General features: G+C 36.9%; 1 protein-coding gene across 4 annotated transcripts in view; it reads left to right on the top strand.

Moving 5' to 3' along the window:
- LOC113231320 (protein lozenge-like) overlaps positions 1–23,050 on the top strand; it is a 92,127-nt gene that overhangs the window by 29,439 nt on the left and 39,638 nt on the right. For 2 of the 4 annotated variants that reach the window (XM_026465597.1, XM_026465596.1), the window contains exons 3-4: positions 4,068–4,181; positions 11,445–11,636. In XM_026465597.1, the coding sequence (XP_026321382.1) occupies positions 4,068–4,181; positions 11,445–11,636 (306 nt within the window). The remainder of the gene's footprint in view (positions 1–4,067; positions 4,182–11,444; positions 11,637–23,050) is intronic. The other 2 variants (XM_026465599.1, XM_026465598.1) reach the window with 1 other exon arrangement.

The raw sequence follows: 23,050 nt of genomic DNA, 5'->3' as shown, positions 1-23,050 counted from the left end.
CAATTGAGCTACGAACCGAGTCATCTGTACCTCTACCATGAGTTTACTGTGACAGTTGTCGCTAGAGACAGCGTAAATTACTTCACAATGGCAAATTATACAATGCCCCTAGCCCTCACAACAAGAAACAACATTTTGTATACAAACATTTTACGCGGTCGCTGGACATAACTGTCCCTGTAATATCATGATAGAGGCACAGTTCTTATATTTCGCAGACCCTTGTAATGGTCTGTAGCTCAGTTGATAAGTAGTGGTAGCCACGGTGAGGCAACAGACGCTGGTTCAAGTCCAGTCAGATCGTAGTCACTTTTCTTTGTGTTTGTTCGATCTCAATAATAATAACAAATTAGTGTAGTATTTTCACCAAAAATATACAAATATTAATATAGTAGTAAAATATCATGATATTCAATAAAATAAATCTATGTATAGTATCTATGTTGTAACGTACTTACAGTTTAATATGCAATATCAGATTGTACTCATAATTAAAAAAAAATTTAAAAAAGACAAAACCAAACTATAAAAAGTTAATAATTATCTGTTTACTATTTTCAATCGCTCTTGATCCATAAAGGCGTCGGAGAACCACTAAGTAAACAAAATAGAGAGTTAAAACTAGCGAGCTTAAAACAGATAAGTAGACGACAAGACAACAATGTACCTACGTGTAGACTCTGCGTAAAACATATGAATTATGTCTCACAACTCACAACAAATAATGCAGTGACGAAATTATTCCTATTAGACACATCTCATTTAAACAATAACGTTGCCAAATACTTATTTATATACTCTTGTAAGAAAACTACACAACATATTATTACTTGTTTTTTGTTACCTACTTATTTGGTGCTAAGATTTTGTTGTGTCAAAGATATTAACTACTTACAAGTGTTGTGCAAGAGATATATTCATTTACACAGTTTTACGAGCCTATTGTATAAGAAGTCGAGTTATTCTATGTCTAACGCGAGGCAGAGGCGTCGACATTCGTATATACGTCGTAAAAATAAGTTTAGTAGTTTATGGGCATTTAGCGTCCCGACGATGTTATATATTGCGTCTCTGCTGATGACTCGAACTGAAACGGCATACTTCTGAAGCCTGCATTACATCGCCACTGCAACGCCAAATGAACTTCGTATGCCCGCGTCCGCGCTGCAATATCAACGAAACCGCAAACGATTTTCCTGAAAAACGTGTCATAGCCAAACGCTTAACTTCGACTGCGACTCGCCTTCACTAACAAATGTCACTCAGGATTTACGCCCGATCGTAAATCAAAATGGCGGCGGTCCCCTCACCCCCCTGGCCCACCTGCGCCTGCGCACAATAATTGAATATTTCACGCGCCTCTCTCAACACCTCCCTGTGACGGCCCTCCGCTACAATGTTACCTTTTATAGCCTCACGCGCATTGTGTTAGGTCCTAAACTGCTGATGAGTGATCATGTGAGATGCATTAAGTTTAATACCGAGTTTAAAATGCAATATTTCACGTCGCTTCGAACACGCCTTAAAGTTCGCGACGAATGTTTTATGATGATTTGTTTCCGTATTGAATGCGCTCGTGACTTTGATGCTATGTTTCTTTGAGGTGCGATACCGATACAAAAATTCATCTGCGTAAATCTTTATTTTCTAATCAATACATGCTTTAGTCGTAACGCTTGGCGCTTGTATAGACTAGTCAATAACAACTTACCAAAACAGCTAGAGAAATTCTAATCCAACTCTACACACATCACTTTTAAGGTTACGATACGATGACAAACCTGCCATCGAAGTGTATTGCTAACATTGCACTGTGACTCTACGTGAAAATGTAAACGGGTCGAGGGACTGTGCAAATTATCTGCATTAGACATGTTAATCTACTCATTTTAACTGTAATTTTATTCCGTATTTATCGGCGCATTCATTAATGGCCACCGCAAATCGGCTCCCCAAAAAGCTCGCCATTTTCCACTGCAATAGTTTTGCACTAGATGGCTGTAACTGTAGAATTTAACTTATAACAGATGCTTTCGATTATTGAACGTTGAACACTGTATGTTGTAATTATGAAGCTTTGAACCTTTATGTTTAAATCATAAACTGTAACTGTTTTTTTTTATAATACCAAGTGACGGTAGGAACAAGGCGTGCACCTGGTGGTAAGCGACACGCCTATCCATAACAGTTGTAGTGCCATTAAGAGCTTTAAGTGGCAAAGATCTTAGGGGCACTACCACTGAGCCCGTCACCCTGAGACATAAGTTGACAAGTCCCATATATCGAGTTCTTAGGTTTTCGCGATTATTATACATAGGAATGAAACTATTTTTCCGGATTTAAATCGCGTATATTTGTTTTTTCAAACAAACCGACGTTTCGGGCCCTTTACAGGTCCCATATACCTGTACTTTCACCAGCACACTTACCCTTCCAAACCGGAACGCAGTAATGTGAGCGCGGTAGAAATAGGTAACTTTAAACCAGTCCTTAGGACCCATTACGATCTTACAGTAATATTAATCTGCCAGATAAATTACACTACCTGGTCTCAAAGTACGAGCTCTATCTACCGACCAAGGTTCCTGTGCTCGCGCAGGTTATATTGTCCTTCTTGTATACCCTAAGGAAAACTAATGTAGAAAGATATGGGGCTGTGTGGTCTTAAAGTATGGAATTCCCTGTCCTAAGAGTACCATAGCAACGAAATTGAATGTGCGGTACTACCTCAAAAAACCAGTACAAAATTATTGCATATTTATTTATTTATTGCATGTCATACTGCACATTTGCAATGGTAGATAACTACTTAATACATAATTCGCATTAGTACAATATGACACCCCGTAAGGGCATGGTAATATCAGTGGAGAGGGTCACAACCACATAATTGCCTGGTGTCAAGCTAAAGAATTTCCTGTACTGCTATAGTACCAGAGCAAAGTGTCCCAAAAATACACTTTCCAGGACACCCAAACCAGAACCAGTTCAGTAAAGTTCATTTCCCAAATGGTGCTACCGGAAATCGAACCCGGGACCTCCTTATCCAGCTCTCAAAATATAAACCGAGGCCGCCAAGGTCGTCAAATAACAATATTATATTTAAATTAATTATTTAATTTTAAAATTGCACACTAATTTACGTTAATTAACATATAATAACAAATAAACAATAACAACACACACATTCATAGTCCCGTACTAGGAAAACCTTGTACTATTAGTCGCAGGTGTCATGGAGACACAATTAGACAATCCACAAGTTACACCCAAACTTACGAGAGAAATAAATGTAGGCCATACAAATATTTCTCTCGGCCCGGGAATAGAACCCGTGACCTTTGCGTGATAGTCCAGTATGGAACCGTTCGGCCACAGTAACAGTTATAACATTTAGTTTATAATAATAACATAAATAAATGACTTAACCAACCAAAAAGTATTACTACTTCCTTACAATATATTTTTATCTTTAATTGTGTGTGTCTGAGTGTGTGTGTATGTGTGCGCATGTGTGTGTGCGTGCGTGCGTGTGCGTGTATGTCTTAGAGTGGCGATCTAGCAGTGCCTCAACTTCCTCATATGTTCATATGCGCCTGTACTTTCATTATACGGCTTGCTATAAATTTTCAATTCCTTATTTAAGACGTTGTAAAAGTTTACCGCAAGTTTATCATATTGCCTGTCTGCGAATACAGTATTGGTTGGTTGTTTCCACAATTGGTTCCAATGGTAAACGAACTCAACAATAAACGTTATCAGCTAATCGTCCTCATCGCATTCAATTGTAGTATATATGAGCAATAATTATAAACTTTATTATCTACACAATAAAGCACTGATGAACGTATGTGACTAAATATTTAAAAACCGATTAGAGGAGGTTGTAAAACTCGTTTCACTGGACCCAGATATTTCTGGGAAAATCGCTTTCGCTGAAAATGTACGTTAGTTATAAGAAGGGTAGTATTTGTTTACGTGAGAAAAAAATTTACAAAATATCTAAAGAGACTATGAACACATATTATAGTAACCAGGTGTTTGTAACAAAATGTTAATTGTTTTAGGAAAGAGCTTCTCTTTAACGATCACGGTGGAGACGACTCCTCCTCAAGTGGCCACCTACCAGAAGGCCATCAAGGTCACGGTGGACGGACCAAGGGAGCCGCGATCCAAGACAAGTAAGTATTTTAGTAGTACAAACTTCAGATGTAGACTTATATATATATTATATATATAAGTCTACGTATATTAATTCTTTATTGACAGGTATATACCAAAAAACAATAAAAACAAAATACAATAATAAAATAAAATAAATGAAATCTAGTATTTTAAAAAAGGATTTGTTCATGTGCTTACAGAGAGTACAGAGAATCCTGTTGTCAGACGCACGGAGACGGCTCCAAAAGCTGGCGACGCAAGACCTTATTATTGTGAATAAGTCGTGAGCCCTGGTGGCACACGCCTTTTCATAACAGTTACACGTCACTTTGAGACATAAATTGACAAGTCCCTTGTGCCCGCAATTTCACCAGCAACCTTACCCTTCCAAACCGGAATACAATAATGCTCACGTTACCGCTTGGCGGCAGAAATAGCAGTGGCAGTACTTCCCTGGACGAACTCTTTCATAAGGAGCTCTACTGTCACTAAGACAGTGTGGATTTCTGTATTCCGTGCTTTAGCTTTGTTCAAGGACAACAATGATATCGTCATAATATTGGGCCTATTGAATATCATAGTGGACCGGAGAAATTCGAAGTGTGTCATCAACTAAAAGCATTAAATTACTCTACTGCGTCAAAACAATACCATGGTAGAATAAGACATGTATGGCAACTCTTTACAAATGTAGCAGCGCGGTTTAAAGGTGTGCGAGCTCGCCGCGTGTCGTGTACGTACGCACACATTTGCGTAATTTCGCGACGCACTCGCGTTGCAAATAGCACTGGTTATCCACGCCCCTTTCATTGTTATGCGGGTACCAGCCAGCCCCCCAGACTTAACACGTTTTCCGAGGGTTGTGAACCTTCTTCGACGTGCAGTCTTCTCTTAAAAGCTCAAATAAAATTCCGAGAGACAGAGATGCGAGCCCGTATTCCAACCCACGCCTCCAACCATCAGGCTATCACTTCTAAATACTATTATTTAATGTTATTACTTAAGGATTACTTGCGTCCTCAATTTTTTTTTTACCTATATATTATAAATAAAATATTTTACAAATAATTAACCAAAAAATTAACAAGTATCCATGAGTAGATAGAAATTAAATTGCAGGACGATTTATTGGAGCATGTCTGCGCCGGGCGCAATTTGTACGGCAACCGCACCGTACGTAAAGAATTAAAATGCTTTTGATCTATTATAATCGCAAAAAAATGTCGACAGTATAATGTTTTTGCATTATTTACTGTATTAATGCATTATCGAGTGTGTAAGTATACAGGTTATCCCACGGCCATGACACACGGAGGAAAGCACTTTAGATATTGTATGATGAGGTCAGCAAAAGGTTTTACATTTCTCTAAAAGAGATCTTTTCCAGGCAGCCCAATGCAGTGAGCACATAGGTCATAAGCAAAAAAAACGGAAAAATGTAATAAACTTAACAGATTCGAGTAAAAAATTCCCGATGCTCACATTTTGAGTAGCAAAAGAGCTCCATGTGAAAGAGTTCGTCGTTCGGTTTTGAAGGTTTAGGTGCACGACTTATTCGTCCCGCCACTTAAAAATCAATAAAAGAAATCGAATTCATGAAACACAAGACTCCTTTGTGTTTTTAGTTTGTATCCTACTAATTACAATAATTAGCAAAAACAACAACAATAATAATAATACAGAAGGCTGTCCTACTCGATATGGCACGAATTGGTCGTCGCTTCTTGAACCAGAGTCGCTGACCCCGGCCGGCCACTGCCATTTAAAATTATTTAAAATTCAAAATTGGTCCAGAGAGGCGTGAGTGTAAAATAGATATCCAAAACAAAAGCATGATATAAAAGACAAACAAATAAAAAAGAAGAACACAATTATAAACAGGGGAACATTTATTCATTCTTCTCGCAAAATATGTTCCATTCATGTACGCGTACCACATTCAGGCTAATTATTCACCTTATCTTTGTGTCTATTAGAACCTTTATTACAAATAATTTCATCAGCAACTTTAAATATTATAGGTAAGGGATACCAGCTCAAAAAAACTCAGAATCTTACACGCGTAAAACCGTGAGATTCGACATAACATAATACAAATTTCGAGGCAGCATCAGTCGCTATCGCTCTTCGATAATTTCGTTCCCACGGCACGGATGTTTATCGGTGAAGGACGCGCTTGCACATGCTATGCTATAATTGATAAGACATTCGTTAACTATTTTATTGTAATGTTCTATTTTATTTTAAAAAAGAGGAAGTTACCATATCTTTGTGACGATGCTGACCTCCTTCATCGTCATCCCACCTTTTCATCGCCCTGTTTACTGGTCACATTGGCGCCCGAACTGAAGAGAAAATACAAAGTGGATAACAAGCTATTTTCTATTCATGGGTAATCCCACCTAATCTCCTAAAACTGATCCCCTGAGGGATCCGTTTTATTTTATAATATTTTCTATTCCCATCGGAACCCCAATGCAGGGGATCAAGAATAAATTAATATTTTATTCCCACCTGATACCCTGGCACTTACAAATTTATTTGATTTGAAATGCAGTCCATGTACATATGTATCTAACCCGCTAATTGCTATTCAATATAATTAATCGTAGTAAGGGTATCAACATATATGAAAATTGATATAAAAATATATTAAATTCCAATTATCCGTCCATCATGTGTTTCGGAAGGGCTAATTAATGGTAAAATTGACAAAACACTGTCTTCCGGCCGCGCCATGTTGGCCGGTCACGCGAAACCAAAGGCTGCGTCAAAAGGAGCCTACATTGTCCGCATGCACCCGTAAATATCCATAAAGGAGCAACTAAAATACGCAAAATGGCTATACCAATGGAACCCAATTGTCTTCTGTAGCTAATATGGTAACAGCTCATCTTTTGCCACCACATTTACTACGAATGACAAACGTAACAATGAACGTTATTTTATTATTATCAAATTCAAAAGTGTACGTGTTTGAAAGCGAAACTTCCTACCTTGCCCTATGTTCCCTGAAAAGGAGCTCCAACTATCAAAATTGGCGTCGAAAAAAACACGTTACGCCATATGGAGTGTCTGCCGGTGGCAAACAATAGTGAAATTATATCTGTAATAAGTTGCGCTCACGCACGCAACGCAACTGCTTCGGTACGATCTTTGTGTGAATACAAAAACTGTACTACTCAATTGGATATCGAAGGACAAGATTTTGTACAGTGAAAGTTATACAAATCTCGTTGATTTTGTACTTATGTAGTTTACGACATGTTTGATTTATTTTCTCTCATAATATTAAGTGACGGGACGAACAAGCCGTGAGCCTGATGGTAAGCTACACACCTGTCCATAACAGTTGCAGTGCCACTCAGAGCTTTACGTTGCAAAGATCTGAGGGGCTCTGCCACTGCGCCCGTCACCCTGACACATAAGTTCATAAGTCCCATGTACCTGTAATCTCACCAGCACCCTTACCCTTCAAAACCGGAACACAGTATTGCTGACATTACTGCTTGGCGGCAGAAATAGGTAAGGCGGCAGTACTACACTAGTACCTGGATAAACTCTTTCACAAATTCTTTACATACCTTACATATTAGATGTATATTAGATAGATTTAGATTTATGTACATTAAAGAGACTTTATTAAAATAAGGTGGTGGACGTATTACACCGTCCTACTACTCTGGAGCTGATGATACTTTTACTAGAGCAAGTATAATCGATCCATATACTTATAATTCATAACTCAACTTTTCACGGAACAATTGTGGCTTGTAGTCACAATCCATTTCTATTTATACCAAATGTAAAACTTCGTAGAGAGAGACATGGATATCCAAAACCGACAGGCCTAGAATTGAATAAACCATTGAAATACTACTAACGTCGCATCGTATGGTAAGAATACTATCGACAGTCCGCTGCACGATGTCTCTGGATTTGGGGAACTCAATATTGAGAATACACAGCCTCTATCTTCAACCTGCATGCACCTTGTGATACGCTACCGTCACGTTACACGTCCGATGGTGACAGGGGGTATGGTGGATATTTTTCTCCAGCCAGGATTCTTTCTTTTTCTTCTATATTAAGTGACAGAACGAACAAGTTATGCGGCGAGTAGTAAGCGATACTCCTTTCCTGTGTCGCAGGTACCGTGGACACACACATAGGCATTCACAAATTACACACCAATCTCACGAGAGAAATAAATGTAGACCATATTTTCTCCCGACCTGGGAATTGAAACCGGGACCACTGCGTGACAGATCAGCAGTCACGCAGCAGTTGCAGTGCCACACAGAACTTTAAATCGCAAAGATCTGAGAGGCCACTGCCACTGCACCCGTTACCCTGACACATTGCCAAGTCCCATGTGCTTGCAATTTTACCAGCATCCTTTACCATTTAAAGCCGGAATACAATATTGCTCACACTATAGCCTGGCGGCAAAAAAGGTGGCAGAACTTCTCTGGACGAACACTTTCACAAGAAGTTATACTGCTGCTAGATCTCAAACGATGATCAGATCAGATCTCCGATAAAATGGATTCACGTTCCTCAGCAGTGAGGAAATTAATGGGAAGAAAAAAAGAGAATTGACAATGATACTGCGAAACCGAGTCATTATAATACCTTATCCGAAAACTTTTACGATGTCCAAACTGGTATAGCAATATGCATTTAATACCATAGGGTAAGGTTTATAAATTAAAGCCAAACAACAAAAAACAAACAAACGATCGTAATATCTAAACAACCCTCATTTGCAGTTAACATCAGACAAATCAGTGCAACAGCGAAAATCCCGCTTTATTAAATGTACAAAACGATATCCCTCAACAAAGAGTGGACACAAAGCGAAGTACTTATGGCATTAGCCCTCGAACTCCGCCGGACAAGAAGGGAAGATCTCGCGTGCAAGGGACTTAAAAGTTGGACTTAATAGACTTAATTTGTAGGTACGGCATAAGCCGCTTCGCTATGACCCTCCCTAAACTGCGATGCCTGTTTTTACTATCGATAGAATGTTCAAAATATCGACAACTCCGGTAAACTTGTTAAAGTTCTCCTTGTTGCTTATGTTAACTCATTGAATATTAATGCAATTAAAATGTTGTCAGGAAATACATAATTTATCTCAATAGGGGAAATAATTATTTGTCTTTTTATGTTACAAATTACTTTGTTAAAAAGTGCCTAAAACTTTCCTTTCATATGCAATTGCAACACACACGAAATGGCAGTCAGCAGTTGCAAAAGTTAGGTGCGACGAGTACTTTGACACTTTTAAAACGTTCTCAAATAGCGTATCACACAGGACTTAAAAATACAAATTTATTAAAAATTTTATCGATCATAACCACCGTACGTCCCTAATTTTTACGTATAACAACAATTAACTCCCAGCGTTTGTTTGTGTCGATTTCACAACATAATTGCGGCATCGATATATTTTGTTCATTGTGTAAACTCATAAACTAATTATGCGCATAGTTTTTTTTTTTCAATTCCGAAGAACCCAAATTACGGCGGCGCCTTTTTAATGCAGCGGCCGCCCGTACTGGACTGTATGTTTGAAAAAAGTCCACCTTTTCTGGCTAATAAGGTGATTGACACGTTGCCAAAAAAATTGACGACCCAGAGCAGGAAATTGTTATTTTAAAATTAAGCTTGCCTTTGCTAACTTCACTTGATACAAAAAATACATTTTTATGCAGTACTTCTTACCTTCTTGAATGAAATTTTATAGCATTAGAGCTCCTTGTGAATGAATGTAGAAGAAGCACTGCCATCTTACCTATTTCTGCTGCCAAACAGTAATGCAAGCTTTATTGCGTTCCGGTTTTGAAGGGTAAGACTGCTGGTGAAATTACAGGTACATGAGACTTGTCACCTTATGTTCCAGAGTGTCAGACCCAGTGCCCCTTAGATCTTCGCGAATTAAACCTCTGAGTAGCACTGCAACTTCTATGGGCAGGCGTATCATTACCACCAGGCGCACGACTTGCTTGCTTTGTCACTTGCCACTTGCAATGCCACTCAGAGCTTTAAATCAGAAAAGATGCCACCGTGCCCGTCACCCCGAGTCATAAGCTAACAAGTCCCATGTGCCTGTAATTTCACCAGCACCCTTACCCTTTAAAACCATTATTGCTTGGCGGCAGAAATAGGCAAGGTGGCAGTACTTCCCTGGACGAACTGGGAACAGGGACGAACAGGGAGCTCTACTGCTACTAAACATCGAGGTTGAGAAACCGATATATGCCTCATCTAATTATAAAACTGTCTGATTTAAAAGGGGCAATGTCGCAACGGTTGTCGATATTCGATCAAAGATGCTCACAATCGCTATTTGACAAGAAATCTCCTGGGAAATGTGAAATTTCAATCTAAAATCAAAGACGTATGTCAGTTTTAGGTAAACATTGATCCGTGTTGTGTCCGGTAACAAATATTCTGTTTAGACCGCACGGTTTCTTACAATTTGTGCCTTATATCCCACGTAGAAACCAACACTGAAACTTCAATGGTCACTTCCTGAAAATTTACCTTTGTAGTGACAGTATCGGTTTGAATGTGGAATATGTTGTGGTATTCGAAAATATTTCACTAATTATATACTTCATACTTTTTTAGTTCGTACTTTGTGGCCGAGTTATAAATTCTTTTGAAGTGTATTTTTGTTATTAATTATGTAATAATGTTATTAACTTATGCTTCCTTTTCCTTTGTTTTACTGCATTACATGTGAAATAAAATCATTTTCAATTAGAATCTCATCAAAAACAGATCCCAATTCGAAATTAATCGAATTGGAATGTTTTAATTAAATTCAGCATTTTATGTTTTATTTTATTGAATATCATTATTTGACGACCTCCACAAGCCACACAGCTTGCGGTTTTCATGATGTCGCCATCTCTGAGGTCCCAGGTTCGAACCCCAGTCGGGTCAACATAGAAACTAATTTTACTATATTATCTCGGGTCTGGATGTTTGTGGTATCATTGTTTCCGATTTCCATACCACAAATATTATAGTTACTATATTTTTACTACCATGCTATGCATATTACATTTTTTTGTAAAAATTCTCCACTAGTTTGTTATTGTTTATACAAATTTCGAACAAACACAAAGAACCCTGTCGTCGCCACGGTGAGGCAAAAAAAACGCTGTTTCTGTTCCAGTCAGATTGAAGAATATTTTTGTATCAATAATAAAATTTTTTGAAATAAACTAAAAACCGTCTTTGGTTATTCAAACCATTATAGTCAGACTACCCATTCGCAGGCACGAACGCCTCAACTCAACACATACGAAGCATCGGTTTCCAGCGCTCCTTCCTGGACACCACTTCCCTGGCGCTGAGAGACTCCATGGAGTACAAGAACTCGTCTTCAAGAAGTCTGCGCTCGCTGTCACATGAGGAACGAGAGTACAAGACTAACGCCAATTTACCCGCTGCAGGTATGTAACTGTTTTGAAAACTTATAGCTTATATATATGTATATACTTTATAGCTTAATTGCAAATTTTTTAACAATTCAAAAAAATTGTAATAAAAATGAAAGTAAATTAATTAGCTACTCCGTGAACCCAGTATCGAACCGATAGTAAACCCGAATCCGGCCGAATCTTGCCGAACGTCGAACAATCAAGAACTCCTGAGTGAACGCGTTATTTATTTATCATCAGCCCATTTGTACGTCCCACTGCTGGCCAATGCGAATAGGGGACTTCAGATATAAAATTTTATAACAGTAGAGCTCGTTGTGAAAGAGTTCGTCCAAAGAAGTACTTTGTACACTAATGTGAGCATTACTGCGTTCCGGTTTTCAAGTGTAAGGTGCTGGTGAAATTACAGGCACAAAGGAATTGTCAAGTTATATCTCAGGATGACGGGCGCAGTAGCACTGGCCTTAAGGTCTTTGCGATTTAAAGCTCTGAATGGCCCTGCAACTATTATGGGTAGACGTGTCGCTTACCACCAGGCGAACGACATGTTTGTCCCGTCATTTGCTATTATAAAAAAATCTCATAATTTTTTTTTTGGACTGTGACTATGGGACATGCAAAAAACCCAAAAAGGTGGTTTATTTAGATCCGAACAAAAAGTATCATTTCCAATCTGTAGCAATCGTGAACCCGAGAATTCGTTATCTACCCTTGTTTTATCGTCGACATATTGTTGTAAAACGGTACATCCATCTTTATGCTTAACTAGCTAAAGCGCGCGACTTGGTTTTTAGAACAGGTACTTTTAGTTGCCTACTGTACTATACTAATAGTTTTATTGGGTCGGTACAAACTTTCATCCCCTATTTCACCCCCTTTAAGATTTGTTTTTGTAACAAAAGTAGTCTACGTCTTTCTCCTAAATCGCATGTATCTCTATACCATTCATCGAAATTGATTCAGCGATTTGGGCGTCAAAACGTAACAGAGTTACTTTCGAATTTATAATATTAGTTTGGATTAGTGTGCTACTACACTTTAATCAAAATCATTACCTACATGCATAAAATCGTCTTAACCAATTTATATCCATAAATTATTACGCAAATCATGCTAACAACCGGCAGAGAGCAAGAAGCGGGTAACTAATTTTCTTAGTAATTACACTAAATAACTGTAAAGTGTCCCGACATAGGCGCAGGCGCACTGTTAAAAGTATTAATATCTGCGCTCATTACCGGCACAATCACGACCCTCTAACTGACTGCCGCCTTATTTGCCGACGAGCTGCAGTCCGCGTTCTTGAGAATCAACTTAGAAGTGCCATCAAGAAATTTTACCCATCGTATAATAAAGCCACATGTTATCAGATGTCAAAAATGCTTTTATTACATACACATTTACAGTCATAAAAATAATACGAATTTCATTAAACAAATTCTTATCGTACCTATTTCTGCAACCAGGCAGTAATGTGAGCTAGTTTTGAACTACTACGTGCGATTCGTAGCAGGGGGTCTACTCTAGATCTCCGTCCGACATGCGTCCGAAACAATTACTGTCAAATAAGTAATATTCGACAAAATTAAAAGACAAGTATCCAGTATGAAGCTTCATTCGCATCACGCGTCTTTTCATTTGGTCAAGTATTGCTTATTTGGCAGTAATTGTTTCGGACGGAGATCGAGTGTAGACCCCCAGTTCCGAATCCGAAATGTCACAGGGATCATTTTATCTCTATGTGTACGAGCGATATTCGTATTTTCCCGGATTCGAATTGGACTTAGTCCACAAGCGACATCCGAAGGGGGTCCGAGTATTTTAGGTTTTTATAGTCTCGGATTCCGAATGAACCCGAATCGGATGCAGTGCTGGTGAAATTACAGGCACATGGGGCTTGTCGACACGTGCTTCAGGGTGACGGGAGCAGTGGTAGAGCCCCTCAGATCTCTGCGATGTCAATAAAGTTCACGACTTATTCGTCCCGTAATAATTCTCGTATTGAAAAGTCAACACTACATCAGCTCGAATTTTCCCTAATACGGTTCATTTTGCTTGGATCGAGCGGCAGGGCTTTATTTCAGAATTTATTTTCTTACAGAAGAAATTAAACCCATTTGAAAAATGTATATCGTATATTATACGTGTTCTAAAAAAGTTCAGTTGATGTAAAAAAAAATAGTGTATGTCAAGTACCTATTGAATACAGCGGTTTTCTCGTAAAATTTCGAGGAATCGGTTTTCGCACCATATAGTAATCAGTTTATATAATCAATTTTACTACATATTTTTTCCAAAGTCATTGATTCAACACTTTCGCTGTTATGTGGAATCAACCAAAGCCATTTGAGCTCTTAAGCATAAAAAGTTATCAGCTAATTTCGTTAGTAGAATCTTTATACATATATAGTCTGTCTGTTTTGAACACTGAGCAAAATAACATTTGTAAGGTTGCCAGTTTTTATAAAATTTTAAATAGTTCTGTAGTTGTTGTCGATAGTTGTATCGATATATTGTGAACGAAGATATAATTTTGCCAAAAATGACTGAATTCCGAATGTTACGACATTCTAATGATTACTAATTGCGTCATAGCCTTCTTTATTCTTATTTTGACTGTTGGTCTACTAATAACGAGATAAATTTTTATCATATACATTTTAACAAGACTAGCCTGATATTATTTATATTGAATTAAAAGTTCGGCTGTTTATTCCATGAGCATAAGCGTGACCAATATTCAGTCGATAGTCGATAGAATATTTATCGACTGCAATCACTAGCTTGACACTTTTGCGCACTTAATTTTACTCCGTTTTCGAAAAATATACTTCTCTCCTGAAAAAATGTCATTTTGCTGTAACCTGTAACAAGGTTCCCAGTTGCGAAATGTTTGATGTTCTGAAAAAACCTCAAGAGAATCCTTGACTATACAAAAAACATAGTATAGTAATGTCGCACAAACTGCGAACCGCACACGTGCGCCTACCACACGCTACTAGGGTGGTAAGTATTAAAAGTACAGTCTGTATTTTATCGCTGAGCACTTGTAACTGTGTCTCGTATGGAGCGTAACTAAGTGTTCTTTTCAATATTATGCCACACACACAGTGCAGAAAATAAATCATTTCATATTATTCAGGAGGTAAAGCCATACTCTGGTGTTTGTTACACCTTTATAGATAAATAAATATTATTTCTTCTTATTATTTTATTAACAACAATGACACAAACAGAAATGAAAAGACTTCGACTCGTTCATCATATATGTCAGTTATTATTAAACCATATTATTTAACTATAATTAGGTATACCTGATCTAAACCGGCGTGACCATTTTTTTTTATGGTACCTTTTACTAACGTATACATTGATAATAACTACACTCATGCATGTATGTATACACGTCAAAAGTGTCCAGGGATCAAGCACGTTTTTGCCAATAACTGAAAATCAAGTTTTTTTGGTCAAATTCCTAGTACAAAAATAAATAAATAAATCATTTAATAAATGTATATAGATATTTTTATTTAATTTTAATAGGGTTATAATTATTAATACAAAGATCGAACACTCAGAAAAAATTCTCCGAAAAACCGACGTCTTCTAACTTACCGTGCCAGACTCTAATATATACCAACTAAGCCACGGAACGAACCAGCGGACCTCGCGAATTTTTCTATGTGCTTGCGTCGTATCTTTGTATTTGGTTTTTTTAACGACTTTTTAGTCGGGTTAATAGGGTTTTTTTTAATTACCTTGATCCCTGAGTGTATTTCTGAACGTTTAATTTGAAAAAAGAATGACTTGAATCGTCTTTTGATTTCAAATAAACGTTCAGGTATATGTGGCCTGTGGTTCGTATGAACAATGTTATCATAATTTAACCATATTTTAGAGTCCCTGTAATAAATATATCCATGACCATATACATCAACTTGTTGTATCTCTCATTTAGGATATTGCAAGTCATCATTACCGTCGACTGTAGTAGTGACTAACATGTCGGCGGTAAGTCTAATACTACTAAGTACGGTAGCATTCTACTACTCGGTCGTATCTATCTGGCCTTACTAATAAGGTTCATTTTTAAGTGTTTTTGCCTTCCTAAATATGATGTCAATTTATTATTCGTTTCTAGAAGCCTTCTGGACAAATCATATTAGACCAGAAGACATAAGTACACATATACTACCACGTCAGTCTTCGGGATCTTGCTTAAAGTTCTACATTCCTACATAAAAAATACTTTAATAAGATTCAATTTGCTATTTTGTTCTAGAAATCTTCTGGACAGATCACATTTAACATGTACACACGCCAGCACATCAAGCTACACATTGACGTATTTTGTTCCGTTGCATTGGAGGCGATTTTCGAACAAAAATGTGTAGTCTGATGTGCCGTTGTCCGTACATACACATAATATTAGGTAATCAAAAAATACGGTCCTCTACTTACTATGTTCCTATACGACTCTCTCACGTCCTCTCCTACGGGAAGTAAGCACGGAATACGGTCGTCTACTTACTATGTTACTAAATGTAAGTAGACGACCCTCTCACTTCCTATACTCGCTTGGACGAAGAAATACACTCAGTCTGTTTAAACATACTTGTGTACACTTGTTACTTTTAACCTCTCCTTTTTAAGGACATACTTGATCTGGTTGAGATATAAACGCACACACATGTGAGATATGTACATCGAGGTCGCCCACATATAAAAAAATGACCTGCCATGTCATTTATTGCGCTGTAGTACAAGTATCTAACTGTTCTCATTTAATACACACGTATTGTTTATACACATACTATATTAACATAATTTAAAGTCATTTCAAACTGTTCCCAGAAAATATATCATTTCTTGTAATCCGATAATATAACGTCGTTTATTCACGCCTAACGAACTATTGAACTGGTTTTTCAATCAAAACAAAAACTGTCTTTGCACATACATAACAATCGCGGACACTGTTCCTTGAGTTTTACAAAGGAGCTATGAGCTTGTTCCTTTCCTCAGACGAAAGCAGAAGGCATTTTATACGCTGTTTTTTTTTAATTCGCCTCCTCATTGTAATAAAGCCACATGTATAAAATATCAACTTTTCAGAAGAAAGATAAACTTTTTGTGCTTAAATAGGATCACATATACCTACATAAATTGTTTCATGTATATAAAAAGCACTTTTGACGTATTTCATTACATGTGGCTTAATTTACAAAGGGTTCGAATTATTTTCGGGCCCTTTCTACTTGTTTCCAAGCCCAAAATTATGCGCTTGAGGCGTTTACAAGGCAATCCCAGCAGCAACTTTCATCACCGCGCGCGGCAATCTGCGCGCGCACTAATGACGAATGCGCTTCGCCCGTGCTCCGGTCATTACGCACATTATTAGCTTAGCCTCGCGCCAACTGATTTCGCATGTAGAATTTGTTTGTAAAACACAACTTTAATGTAAGTCTACAGACATGGCAATGGAGATGCTTAAGTAGCGCAATCTGAACTTGATTCAGATGAAAATCAAACCTAGTGTAATACAACTAAACTACTCCAATAATTCTGTTAAATATATAAATCAAAACTGTCTGGGGATCAAGCACGTTTTTGCGAATTTCATAATTTAATAAATTATTAAATAAATCATTGAAAAACAGTTACAATGTATAATAAAGAAGATATACAAAGAGCTTTAAATTGCTAAGATCTGAGGGGCACTGCCACTGCATCCGCCACCCTGAGACATAAGTTGACAAGTCCCATGTACTTGTAATTTCACCAGTAGAAAATTAGAAAAATTCATAATTTCCCAAATTGGTCATACGGGGAATCGAACCCGGAACCTTCTCGTCCAACGTCCACAGTGCAAACCGTTGGTCTACCGAGGTTGTCTAATACCTTTTCGGACTGTTGGTTCCGCTCTTGGTTCCACTAGTGGGTCCAGCAGGATTTTCAAATACTGATGTCCCCACTTAGATGGTAGAACCAGCGATCTTAGTTTTAACAAGCACATTTCTGGGCTCGTGACCCCATTCACAAGTTTTAACAACTAAACCTTTTTAATGAAAAATAAATGATAAAAAAAATGTTAACAAGGGTAATGTCAAATAACTTTGATTATTATGTACTTACTACCAATTACAAAAATAAGCATGTATTTAATATGAATGCATTCCTGACCATAATATACAAACAAAAACTCCAAACATATACCCCTCTGTTAATTAAATTTTTATTGAATTGATATTCAATTATTTTTTGTGAAATTACTCCACTAGTTTGTTATAATTATTAATACAAAGATCATAGATGGCGCTACGACTAAAAAGTCGTTGAGTGTTCGATCTTTGTATTAATAATTATAACAAACTAGTGGAGTAATTTCACAAAAACAATTCAATAAAAATTTAATTAACACAGTGAATAGCGACATCTCTCGCCGGGACTGGTAGCTCGAAAGGTACTAACTGGGTGATAAATCTGTAATAGATTTCTCATAGATGGCGCTACGACTAAAAAGTCGTTGAAAGACCAAGTACAAAGACACGACGCAAGCACATAGATAAATTTGTGAAGTCCGTTGGTTCGTTCCGTGGCTTAGTTGGTATAGCGTCTGGCACGGTATGCAAGAAGACGTCGGTTCGAATCCGACCGGATCGAAGGAATTTTTTCTGAGTGTGAACACTCAGATCAGATCTTTGTATTAATAATTATATACCCCTCTTTTTGCTAAAACAGCTAGTTTTATGCAATTCCTTTAGACGTTTCAAAAATTCCCAAATCATTTCACAAATACAAATCATGGCTAGGTCATCCGAAATCAATCACCGGTCGCAAACAGTCGATGGGGTAGTTATTCCCGATGATGGTGAGAGGGGAAGGGTCGCAATCGGAACAAACCAATTACTGGCACACACCTTGCGGACCCGCTGCCGCAGCCCGCTGGCTACGGCAACAACAGCACGTGTTTCTGACAATATGCCGTCAAATTATCACACGTAAACACGAGTCATACTTGTAGACTGTAGAAATTTGTAGAAAAGAAGGTTAGATTTGATTGTGCCTACAAATTTATCATTATTATGATAGTGCCGGTGCACGACTTGTTCACCCCGTCACTTGGTACTATTTAAAATAATAATCTCAGTACAGAGTACTAAAAAAACCGGCCTCAAAAATACGTGGAATTACGTCTATTTGCTAAGTTTTATTGAAATATCCCCTAGTTCGCCACTATACAGGACTTGACACTGGAGATAATAAAAATCGGTTCCCCCTATTCAAAGAATATTGATAAAAAAACGCCTTGAATTGGAGAAATAGCAAAATCAACCATTAAAATAATTGCTCCTAAATTAAAGTTTAGGCGCTATTTATAAAAATGAATCTTCATTCGTGAACAGCCACTCTTGGAGGTGGATGATTTTCTTCAAAATGAAATGGGACCACTATGCAAGTACCCCCTTTCCAACAAAAAAGAATCATGAAAATCGGTTCACAAATACCGGAGTTATCGTAAAACAAAAAAAAGAACATACAGTCGACTTGAGAACCTCCTCCTTTTTTGAAGTCGGTTAAAAAGTCTAAAGGTTCGTTATTTACAGGTAGACTTTTACAATATTAAGAAAACAATAATAACATCGCAAATACGACGCTGGCTATTGAACATAAGGTCTTTATTCTTCATTTTATGCCTGAAATTGTGCTAGATTTCCCTAACCTTTAATTTGAAAGACAGTAGGGCAATATAGAATTAACAGGGCTGCTGTGGTAGCTAACCCTATCACTGGTAAATATTGACCTTTTTAGAAGTTTAAATCGATAAGACCAACACAGTTACTTAATGGATATAAAATTGTTTTCGTTTAAAAAGCCCAATGAATCTATAAACATTGTATTATATTTGCGGTTACAAAAACGTAATTACACAGTCCGCTCCACAAAGCTTGACTATAATTAATATTATTTAATCATCGAAAGAAAGTACATTGATTGTTTATGTTTGTGACTCTATCAGTGCAAAAGTGGTGTAACCCCTAGAAATGCACATGCGATGTCTTAACTACAAAACTTCAATAAGGTTATGGGCTGAACATCGAGCATATAACCAGAAATAGAGACGAATTATCATTTAATTTGTTCGAAAATTATTCTGCCAAATCATTACGGTGACAATTGCGCTCCGATTGGCCAGCCCGACTTCGAAACAATTGACCGGTGTCGTCAATTGTTTCACTTCAAATCGGTCACTTTAAGTTGAGCTTTACTATAATGGACAAAAATTGAAATATTACATATTTAATATTTGCCCACCATTGTTAGAGATATTTTTATTACAATAAATACAGAATATTTTTGGAATATACGGAGACGCACACACGGGTCAGTTGTTGGCGCTGTACTATTTCAGCTTTCTAATTTGTGATTTCAGCACAAACGAGAGTTGATATTTAAAAGTGACATAAGGCCCATTTACCTCGTAAATCGTTTTGTCTTACCAATTAGCACCACTAAAAAATGCATATATAGAAGATGAGAGATGAGATGAGATTTAAAATTGGTCAATTCGTTTGATGTATAGTAATCATATATGACCAATATACAGTTATTGAACTTTTTACATAAATGAAAATAACGTACAAATATATAATAATTATGTACTTTAGTATCATTTAAAGTAATATTATAAAAGAAATTAAGTGCGGGTTACACCGCTTTTATAATTAAATGAAGTTATATTTTTTTAAATATTATTTTGTGCATAATACAAAATAATCGTTACATAAAACACAATTTTTTTAAATTATATGAAATTTAGTCCACAAACAATATTTTTTCGCTTAAAAATACGCAAAAATCGTAAACATCTGATGAATATTTTTTTTGTGTTTTTACAAGTCACTCACGGCTCGGAATTCACCGAATATATGTACTCGACTACGCGTTTATCTCCGAATTCTCGTTTTGCACACTAGTGGTGACAGTCATTTGTTTTGTCTACAATTCGAAACAATAGTCTGTGTAGTTGTCGTAAATGTCACACGAATTGCGATTCATGTGGCCATTCGATATCGGATGGTAATCTTTTTCAATACTCGAGAAACGACTTCAGTTGCTGCCAAAGATGTCGCCAAGTCAATAAACTGGGTACTACCTTTGAGACTAACATAAAGGGTGTACATTATATGTATAACGTGACATGTATAAGTGCAACCATGGTAGCCTAATTGGTTTGACCTATCGCCTTTCAAGCAGAGGACGTTGGGTTCGAATTCTGGCATGCACCATTAGAAATTTGAAATTTACCGTGGCTTTTCGCTGACAGAAAACACCGTGAGGAAACCACACATCAGCAAAGTAATTTAAGGATGTGCCCTAACTACAGCCCCAGCTCTTCCTTCGTGAGAGGAGGCCTGTGTCTGACAGTGAAACCATATATAAGTTGACTATTATTGGTATTGTATAAATTTAAAATCAAATATAAATATAAACTCAAGGAAAAATTCGTGGCGTTTTTATCATATTATACGACGTTTAAGAGGGAGCATGCCAAAAAAGTTTTGACGTTCGCTCCGCCCAAATTTGTGAAACAAATATATGCCTGAAGTTCGCGTGGCATGCGACAGGAGATGTTGAATTTTGCGCATTAAAAGTACCAAATTCGTTTTAGCGGAATAACTCTAAAACTAAAGGGATTTTAAAAAATCCGTAGTGACAGTTGTCGATCATGCATAAATATAATTAATTATCTAATTTTTGTCCTAATAACCTGTAGCATTTCGAGCATAAATCGAAAAAATGTGAAAATTAGAGGTCATTTCGTGATTAATGTCTATGCTTGAATATATCGTGTAGTTACTCATACAATATTTTATTTTTAACTTTAAAGTGGATATACCCCTCTAAAATCAAATCGAATATTAGGAATTTTTCCTCTGCTCCCTCTTAAAGAGTGAGCGTCTGTAGATTATTACAAGTCAATAATAGTGACATTTGTCAATTCAGCGCAAAAGTAATAGCGTTATAAAAATGAACTAATATTCAGAAAAATACAATACAATATTACTTTGATCAAATCGACAATGCTTCGCAGACTTTTTGGAAAACATTGTGGTGTTTATGGTGACGATGCTTTATCAAAATCAGTAGCTCGCAAATGGTTTGCTGGTTATCGTTCTGCACATTTCAGTGCTAAAGACGCGCCGTGCTCTTGTCAACCAATTATTGAAAAAGTCGATGAAATTCCTCTAACAATTTAAGAAGATCGGCACATTTCATCTTATGACATCGATACAGAACTAAACATTAACCAAAAAGAAGTTTTACAACATTTGCATAAAGCTAGACACCAGAAAGAAACTCGATATTTTGGTACTCATGAATTATTAGTAAAAATTTTTCGCTGCTGAAACGAAACGACAATGAGCCATTTTTGAAGAGTTTGACAACGGGCAGTGAAAAGTGGGTGACACATGACAATAATGTGTGACAAAATAAAACTTATATCAACACGATTTTATCACATTTGCAATCTCACTCTCAATTTGACATATAAATAAAATTTTCAAAATTTCACGTTCAATGCTCAAATTCTACAAAACTGTAAAATCGTGGTCGTCGACCCTTGCTGAGAGAGAGAAATAATAACAATTACATCAAATGGGATGCGAGAAAAAACCCGGCACAGCACAATGTCATTACAGAGGCGGCACTTCGTGAGACGCAGAACTACGAATGCTTAGAACTACTTACACCTTATATAACCTTTCGAAACCTGATTCAATTTTCTTTAGTGAAATAAAAACTTTCTACTACATGTATAATACAGCTTCTGCGAACTTGGACGAGTGAGCCGTCTAACTCTTGCGGGTTGTCTCCATCTATGTCTCGAACAAAAATTGTAAATGATAAATGAGTACAAATGTTTATTTACAAAGAACAATTTCTAGAGTTTCTTGCTCATTCTTTTCAGGAGAATCTGCCTTACGAGTGAACAGTAAATTTTAATCAATATCATATTTTCAAGTTTAATTTGCTTATCTATGAAATAAAGACTATATACACTTGCAATCTTCGCCTCAGTGTTAGTGCTACAAGCGACCAATCGTTCAACCTTACAAGATTTTTATGACCTTCCCATACTCATTATAACAGAAAAAGCGGTATATTATAGTTTAATATATTTATTTCTCATAAGAATATAAATTCACTTAGCGAAAAATACAAGGTATCATAAAATTTTTACAGGGAGTACGTGCTGGTAAAATATTGATATGAAGGTATACAGATAAAAATTTCGTGTTCCAAGAAAAATACCAAAGCAAGGCCCAGATCAAGTATTGTAAGCAATTGCCATACAAACTTTAATAGCTAGAACAACATATAGAAATACATTAGCGGTATTAACAGCAAGTGTCAACATT

The sequence above is a fragment of the Hyposmocoma kahamanoa genome, unplaced genomic scaffold (assembly GCF_003589595.1).
Source record: "Hyposmocoma kahamanoa isolate Upper Pololo Valley unplaced genomic scaffold, ASM358959v1 65, whole genome shotgun sequence".
Taxonomy (NCBI): domain Eukaryota; kingdom Metazoa; phylum Arthropoda; class Insecta; order Lepidoptera; family Cosmopterigidae; genus Hyposmocoma; species Hyposmocoma kahamanoa.
Note: the sequence above shows the minus strand (reverse complement) of the source record. Positions and strands in the feature narration are given on the sequence as shown.